Source organism: Manis pentadactyla, chromosome 2, assembly GCF_030020395.1.
Source record: "Manis pentadactyla isolate mManPen7 chromosome 2, mManPen7.hap1, whole genome shotgun sequence".
NCBI classification, from domain to species: Eukaryota; Metazoa; Chordata; class Mammalia; order Pholidota; family Manidae; genus Manis; species Manis pentadactyla.
In genome coordinates this window covers 97,048,073-97,057,001 of record NC_080020.1, presented here as the reverse complement: position 1 = coordinate 97,057,001, position 8,929 = coordinate 97,048,073, and the positions used below count along the sequence as shown (strand labels likewise).

General features: G+C 38.0%; 1 protein-coding gene across 5 annotated transcripts in view; it reads right to left on the bottom strand.

The window, feature by feature from the left end:
* Positions 1-852: 852 nt before the first annotated feature.
* The window catches only part of PDE4D (phosphodiesterase 4D), a 729,058-nt gene continuing 720,981 nt past the window's right edge, over positions 853-8,929 (bottom strand). For all 5 annotated transcript variants that reach the window (XM_036901625.2, XM_036901653.2, XM_036901633.2 and 2 more), the window contains 4 exons: positions 7,974-8,128; positions 7,006-7,128; positions 6,362-6,544; positions 853-5,684 (listed from right to left, as the gene is read on the bottom strand). In XM_036901625.2, the coding sequence (XP_036757520.2) occupies positions 5,271-5,684; positions 6,362-6,544; positions 7,006-7,128; positions 7,974-8,128 (875 nt within the window). In that variant the 3' untranslated portion in view covers positions 853-5,270. The remainder of the gene's footprint in view (positions 5,685-6,361; positions 6,545-7,005; positions 7,129-7,973; positions 8,129-8,929) is intronic.

Here is an 8,929-nt window from a genome sequence, read left to right as displayed (position 1 = left end):
TGTGCCAGTGAGCAGACTGCACGGTCGTGGACCTGTGTTCTAGTGGGAGAGACAATGAACAAATCAACAGATGTGTGTAGGTCAGTTTGTGATAAGCTTTATACCAGAGACAAGAAAGCAAGGTAAGGGATGAAGAGTGAAGGGGTGCGCGGGGGGGTCTTCTTTCCCCCTTGCTTTGCTTCCATTTCTCCAGTGGTCTCAAGCACCTTGGTACCTCAGACCTTTGCAAGTGAAGTTTCCCCTGCTTGGACCCCCTTACTGTTCCTATCAACTCTCCCTTGCCTGGTTACCTCTCACTATCCTGCAGAGCTCAGCCCCAAATCCCTTCCTAAAGAAGCCTTCTCTTGCACTCCAGAAGACACCAAGTTCAGTTCCCACTTAATCACAGCACCCAAGCTGCTTCACTGTGCTGAGCACACCTACGCCGCCATGTGTAAGGAACTGCATGCCTTCTTTCCCTCCAGATTGTGAGCTTAGGAAGCAGAGACTGTGTCTCCTTCACTGATGAATCCTTAGAACTCTGTAGTTTGTGGTGTAGGTTCCAAAGAAATAACTGTTGAATGTCCAAGTAACTTTCCTATATCTGAATAATCCATTAAACAGAGAAGTTTCCTTTCCAGGACTCTTTAGAAAACACCGTGTTTAATTTTATAGACCATTGAAGAATTCTGGAAATTTTTTCCAAAGCAAGATTAATCTACGTAACACATTTTCATTTGATTATGAAGATCAACACTAACTTGGATGTCACTATCCTCCTTCCATTTCACTTCAACAGTACTCTTGGAAACCTGTATTGACTCTACTACAATTTAAAATAAATATTTTTTTTGTAAAAGATTGAGTCATAAATAGGCAGAATCAACCCATGCTTTTATTTTCATTGCATATAAAAATTTCATATGAAGGTATTGATGTACAGTACTATCCCCATGGGCTGTAAGAGAGGCTAAGAAACCACTAAAAGAATCATCATTTGTAATGCTCACACACAATTTACCACTCTGAAAACATAGCCAAAGAAATAAAATTAAAAACAACTAAAATCAGTGAGGATGTTTTTTTGTATAGTGTCCCCTTTGTACTGTTTAAAACAAAAGTAATCAAATTCCTTTGGGCCAGGGCTGCTAAAATCTACAGTTTGTGTCAAAATAAAATAAAATAATAGGAGGCTCATTTTTCCTAGAAAAAGAATCTCTCACTAAATCGTGTGTTCAGAGGGCTGGGCAGAGTGGGAGGCAGTATTCTCATCAACCACTGGGAATTTTTCATAGAGTTTGGGAGCTGGCACAGGTTAAAATGTAAGGTTCTAAAGGAATATGAATTTTGCAGAAACAAGTTCTAGAGAATCCTTTATGTTGTGTGAATTGGTATTGTTTACATACATGGATTTACATACACAGGGATATTTTATCTTAACTGAAGAAAACTTTCAGGGTTAAAAATTGACCTTTTCATATTATATGTTCTCTTCACATGACAGGAAGCTGATTAATGGTTAACTTACATGTGTGACTTGCGGCTCTAGTTTCCAAATCAAGCTCATTTGCCTATGTGCTCCAGAAGCCAGAAACTTTTTATAATCACCGGATAAGAATATATTTTTCCAGTAGTGTTTGAAAGTTAAAAACAAATGTCACTAACTGACGTAGATCCTGATCAACAGATAGGGAAAACACACATATATGCAATGCTGCCTCATGGCAAGAAATACTTAAGAGCTTGTATCTCAAAAGGGTCTCAGATTCTTCCAGAGTTTGCCTGTGGTTTTGTAAAATCCAGCTACTACTGCTAATCCAATTGATTCAAAGATCTGATGCAAAATTCCCAGCCCTAGCCCCACCATTACCTTACGTTCAAATGCAGCAAAACAGAAGAAAACATTGGTTAAAGTTAAGGCACAGCCCTGGGCCCAAAGACCTGCAGCTATGTTTTTTAAATTTATATATCTATGTATTTTATAGTTTCTTTGAATCTTCCATAAACAAGCTCTAAGGTGACAAGACCATATTACAGGATAAAATAAAATGTACAGGGAGTATGTATACACACCATTCATTCTCTCACCAAGAATTTCCAAATATATCAACACCATCCCATCATGGGGTGATGTTTTAATAACTGATAATTTACAATTAACATTACAGTATGTACATTACAATAAATACATGGTTGTAAACAGACAAACAAGACTGTGTTACAGGTAAGGTCATTTGGTGAGAAAAAAATGCATGGCACAAAAAATAAATAATGCATTCAAAAATTATCATAAAGCTTTCTGCAAAATCCATTTCATTCAAGTTTTTTTTTCCTTGTCTGCAATTTGTTCTATCTACATTTTCTTAGGGATTTTGTGATGTAAAAGAAAATAAAATGAAAACAGCATTATTGTGTTTAGTAACTTGCAAGCTGAAAGGTACTGGTTTTATGCAAACTTGGACATCTCTTCCCCATACAGTACCAGATATTGCATTTTCTTATGGCATTTTAGGAAACGTAAAGCCACTTATAAATGATGTTCTTTTTAAAGCAGTGTAGAATTCTGAAGCACACTTTGGCAAGAGGGAAGGAGAAAGAGAAAGGGAGAGCATATATGCCTATACAGTGCATTAGTCCTTGTCTGTTGGATATTATGTCTCTTCTACAATTTGATTGTCCATTGGTGGGCACCTTCACAACACGTGACCACTAAAACCCAACTAAATGAAAAAAATAACCTCTCTATTTCAGTGCAGTATAAACCCTTTCAGGTCTGGATTTGTGACATATTGCTGCTATTGTTTTTCATTATTAAGATTCTAGGCACTCTGTGGGGGAAATGCCAAGCATTAATGAAGGAAGGGAATGAGAGTATTTTGGGAAAAGGAATTAACCCTACATTCTTTGCCTTTTCTTCTAGACCTTCATAAGGAGCAAATAAAATTAAATGAGAAAAAGTTTCCAAGTGCTTTTGTGGAACCACTTGGCCAAACACAGAACTGTGTTTGAAAGATTACTGTCTGATTTTTACAGGAGGAGGAGGGTGGAAATCAGATAATTAGTTGATTCGTATTCTGTCCTAAGAGCAGATTAGAGCTACATAACTTTTCTATCAAATGTTCTAAGCATTAGTGGGTCTCAGGGGATTAAAGTAGGGACTGTCTTCAGCTTGGGCCATTTCCCTGGTTGATGACTTACTTATTAGTCCCCAGAGGGCTCCTTGAGACATTCCAAATATAAATGTGTTTCAGGGTTCTAATTTTTCTTAAATGCTGCATTTATTTTCCACTTGGTTAGAGACCCCTTTGTTCTCTACTTCAATTCTTGGATATCAATGTGAAAAATGATTATTTGAACTCTATACTCTTCAGAAAGCAGTTCAACACATTATTAAGAGCTGAAATGGGAATAAAGTCCAAACTAAATAACTGCCCCAAGATATATCAATTTGAAGGTAAATACTGGGAATTAATCTTTAAAATTATATTTCTTGGTGCTAAATTCAGCCAAGAGTGATCTCTAATTTTTTATTTAAGCATGATCTTCTTACCCAATCCAGTAATATAGGACAGCATTATAGTACCAAACTTCTGGTGCCAGTGGTGTCATCAACTTCTTTCTGTCAGTGTATTTGAACAAGTTCTCCTCTGTAAGACATAGTTATGGACCAATGATAATGATAACTGATAATGCAATTCCCACATGTTATGTGGCTGTCCATTAAGGAAGAGTAGTTGCTACACTTAAAATCACTTCTCAAGAATATTCCTCATATTGTTCTTGATTCCATGGTGAAATCATAGAAACAAAAGAGCGTGAGTTGTACTGGAGTTCATTAATATATTTGGCTAACACTGTTAATTGCCTAGCTAGCTGTTAAGTTTTCTCTGTAAATCGAGTAGAAGCTAGTCATTACATATGACCTTCCACTAGAAAGGAATGCTGACTCTAACCTGACTACCTGTTTCTTCTCATCCTTCAGAATGGTGGGGATATATCTGAGAATACCTCATCTAGTGAACACGGACAGAAGTTCAAACACACGCTAAATAATAAAGCAGCACATGGGGAAGAGAAGTTTTTCTTACTATAACTGACTGTGAAAACAATAAAAATGAGCATGAAATGTATGGGTTGTTACAAAGACATGCACTTGTGAAATGAGGGTCTACTGACACAGCAAAAAGTTATCAGAAGACACTAGGAAAATATCTAAAAAAGACTGACCATTTTAGCTACTGGGTATCTCTATACCTCTCACTTGCTTCAGACAACACCAACTGATGACTGAGTGTCTGTGAGGCTTAAGACACGTTAGACAGAATACACATCAAAGTATCACAGAACAAACATTCACTTCGCACACTGTGAAGAAAAATGTCAGTGGAGAGCAACTCTGCTTATCTCGAAGGAGTGAAACCAAAAGCAAAGACCTACAAAAAAGGGTTTCTTGCAACATAAAGTTTGTTTTGTTTTAAAATATGGAAGTCATTGGTATATAAAACAATGAATCACTACAAATCAGTTAATTGCTATGAACTATAAGGTGCAAGTAAAATTTGTAAATTAGATTTATCCAGTGTAGCACAGATTTGTACTGAAAACTTGCAAGTTACTCCTTAGAAAAAAATAACCAGTGGCAGATGAAGTTCTGAACCTAGTTTTTTAAATATAATACCTCAATACATTTAATAATAAAAGTAAGCTCTACAAAAAATCTGTTTTACATATCATACAAAATGTCGAGGTCAGTGCAGCTCACGGAACCACACTATTCAGTCATATATCAGGAAGACTTGAAGTTAGAAAATTATGCAATTTCTGTGGCTCATCTTCGTCCTGGAAACAGATTCATGCTGTGTCCTGTTCCTGACCCATTTGTTGCTTCATCCATCAGTCCACTCTGTGTAATGCCGTTTTTCTGCTGAAAATATTGCAAACAAATACAAAGAAACAAAACCCCAATTCCTATCAACCTTTGGGCTCCCTGATGAGCCACACTCCCTTCAAAACATTTTGGAGTTGATTTTCTCTGCTTCATCAGCTGTACCAAGCTGAAATATTGTTAAGATGCTGTTCGTGAAGATGTCCCCCTTGCTCCGATGACATGGAGGTGACAAAACTGGTTACAATATTCCTGAGCGCCAGACTGAGTAGTCAAGGTCAGTTTTATTCAACAAACGTCCTGGCAGATGACAATGAGGTGTGACCATGGTTGTGGCATATGACATGCACTTTGGAAACAATTTTTCTACTTAAAAAAAAAAAAAGGTGTGAAAGTCTTTGTACTGTTACGTGTCAGGAGAATGATCTATTACACAGGCTTCAGACTGGTTCTCCTCTTCTTCCCCTACTGCCTCTCCCTCCACCTGTTCATCCAGGGGGATTTCAGTAGACTCCGAATCTTGAGTACAGAGAGTCTTGGAGTCACTGCAGCTAGTGTCTTCTTCAACCTGACTTCCACTGTCCTTTTCGGTGTCCGACTCGCCGTCTTCTTCTAAAGTTAGTTCAAACTGGAACTTCTCGGCTTGACCCTGCCGGCCCTCCTCCTGGTCATCAGGCGCTGGGGACGGGCTCTGAGGAATTGTGCTCTGGTACCATTCACGATTGTCCTCCAAAGTGTCCAAAATGTCCTGGGCGTCAGGATGCACAAGGTCTGCCCATGTCTCCCAGAGAGGATGAACAATATAATCTATGAAGCCCACCTAGTTAAACAAAAAGTCTGACTTGAGTACTGGACTTAGGACTAAGAAATAATGGAAAACATTAATTAGACCCTGCAAATATATGTAAATATATATGTTATTATATAAGTTTATATAATTCACTTTAAAATATGGAAAATATAAAATGGCCTGCAAGTGTAACATTGAACAGACAGCTTCTAACTTTAATTTCGTAAAAGTCACCGTTTTTAGGCAACAGACCACATATAAGTGTTATTATAGCTGGTGATAATTAGTTTCAAGAACTCTTGGTTCAAGAATATGTTTCTGACAGAAAAGATCTCCAGTTGTTTACATGGTGGGGTGGGCTTTAGGCCTGGACCTTATTTTAGAACAGCCAATTTACGGGTGAATCCAGATATACTGAAATAATGCCATGTACTCTATGTGAATTCAGATAATTGAAATAATTCTGTGTATATGAATATAGACATAATGAATTAATGCAATGTCATAAGAATATAGATATAAGATAATATATAAATCATACAAATGAGAGAGTTTTTTTTGGCTCATAAAAACTAATATGAAATTGAGCTTGTCAAAAAAAGAAATTTAAAAAACCAATGAAAATACTATGTGATGTATATTCCAAAGTAGCCAAATGTTAAAGTTGTAGTTTCATTCTCTCTGGCAGTTATGTGCTAGTACATCACCTGTGATTTCTCCACGGATGCATTGTGCTTGTCACACATAGGACTTATCTCCATGCCCCGCTCCCTCTCGCGGTCCCCCTGGCGGAAGAATTCCTCCATGATGCGGTCAGTCCACTGGCGATACAGCTGGAGAGGTTTTGTTGGATTGCTCAGGTCTGCACAGTGCACCATATTCTGAAGGACCTAAAATAGAAAACACTGTCTCTAGTCAGCATCTGCTGCTGCTTTTTTTTTTTACTAGAAACTCACATTGGATGACTGTGACACTTAAAAATACATGTAGTGTGAGATTCATTCCAAACAGCTCAACCATGGTGTGCCTGTGTGGTTCACACTTGTATTAATAGCCTCAAGTTATGCCACCTTCACTACATCCAAACATCATAAGAGAAACTGTTTATGTGCATAGCTTATTAAATTCAGAGCTACTTAAGTGGCTAGTTTTGTGGGAATGCATATGCAAATGAAAAGGCCAAACAGGATTGATCTGGTTAATTCTCAAGATTAAGAATTTGGCTCAAAATCCTGCTTATAATTACCAGAACTATAAACTGGGAGAAAGAACACAGATCCTATCAAAGCTAGATGCACAGATACGTGTGCACACGCGCACACACACACACCGAAATCAAATAATGCTTTACCTGAATCCTATCAGAATAATTATCAAGAAGAAGAACTCCAGAACTTGTCACTTTCTTAGTCTCAACCATTGTTTTCAAATCAGCCAGTAGATTCATGTGTTTTGACATGTCTGTTGCAAGTACCTTAAAAGACAAAGAATATTTAAGAAGTAAAAAAGTCCAGAGAAAAAAAGCCAGAATTTGAACATAAAAATATTAATGTAGAACATGAAAGAAATGGAAAACCATTATATCATGTTATAGCAGTGTATGGAATTTCTTTTCTACTTTTTGGGGCATTCTTTTTCCCTTGCCTGTCAAGGTTTTGGGAAGCCCAGATAAGTATGTGCAATATACATAAACAGCTACTGGCAACAACTGTCATGGTGGAAAAAGGGATGGTATCTCCATGGATAAGAAATCATCACGTGTTTTGAAGTATTTTCCATTCATGGACTAGAAAATTGTTAACTGGACTATGATGAACCACTTCAAGGTTGCTCACAGAATACTTTATAAACAGAGTATTCTGGTTAATTTCCTGCTTATCCAAAAAAGTGATTCCTACTTTTGCATGTACAAAGCTTAGCAGAGTAAATGTCTCATAACCAGATTTTTCTGTGTTATCATACCTGTGAATACTTTACATTTTCCAGTTTTCAAGTAGAAAAAAAAAGCCATTCGAGCTATGGCTGGAGCCCTCTGCTTTTGTTAGTCATCTTTCCCTGCATGCCACCAGACCAGATGGATTCAGAAAATAAAACTAGAATGATGAGGGGAAGCTGTCACTATTTTTGACTCCAAACTGCTAGACACAGGAGCCTACTACAGAACATCACTGCAGCAGCAGGGGTAGCTTCTTAAAACATAAAGGGAACAGTAAGTTTTGAAGTACACCAGTTTCTTTTACCTGAGAGTCATCTCATTCTTTTTTTTTCTTTAAATAACTTGCATCACAATTTTCTTTTTTGCTTTTATCAGCTACTTACAATGTCAATGACCATTTTCCTTAATGACTGTCTTTGCTTTTTGGTCAAATTCTGGAAAATGTCACAGTTTTCTTCCTGAAGCAACTTAAAGCCCACAGCCAAATGATGGTTCTCCAAGACAGAAGAATCATTGTACATCAAGGCAAGCTCAGAGTCTTGAAAGAAAGACAAGAGATAGAAGATTAGTAAAGCCATTTTAAAAGAATTTATCTTATTTTTAATATTCTGAGATATCCGGGTTTAGGAAGCAATTCCCCCTACACATCTCTGCTGGCCTTACCATGACATGACAACACATAGGAGAGAACACACTTATTAATGGAATGGTAGAAAGAGCACTGGATTCTTGGGAGTGAATTCTAATGCTGCTGATGTGTGGCAAGTCAGCCTGCTCTGCGGGCCTTGGCTTTCTTTTCTAAAGTGAAAGAAGACATGGCCCAGATGATCTTGAACCTTTTCTCCTTATCTGTCTGCCACCTGGGCTCCGTAACTGCAGCAGAATATGACATTAGTCTTAACATTTGCAACATATCCAGAGCATAAGGTGTCATATTCTTGACTGTGGGCCACCTAAGCCAGCATTTTATATACTGCAAAGATTATGGGATTTAGGATTGTATTCAGCACATAAGAAAACTGTGGAACAGAGAAGGATTAAAGATGGCGGCATGAGAGGTGAGACAGAGGCTTCCTCCTAAAACTGCATATAATATGAAAATATAATTAATAAAACTAATACTGAAACGGCACCAGGCAGGAGGACTGTGCCAGACTGCATACACCTGGAGAAAAGAGCAGACCTCATGGAATAGGGTAACATACCAAAGCTGTGGCCCGGCGGGACCCAAGCCCTTCCCCCACCCCAGCTCACTGGCTGGAGGAAGAGAAACAGAGTAGGGAGGTATTGGAGGCCTGGGACTGCTGAATACCTAGCTCCGGAGATCTGCTCTGGGAGC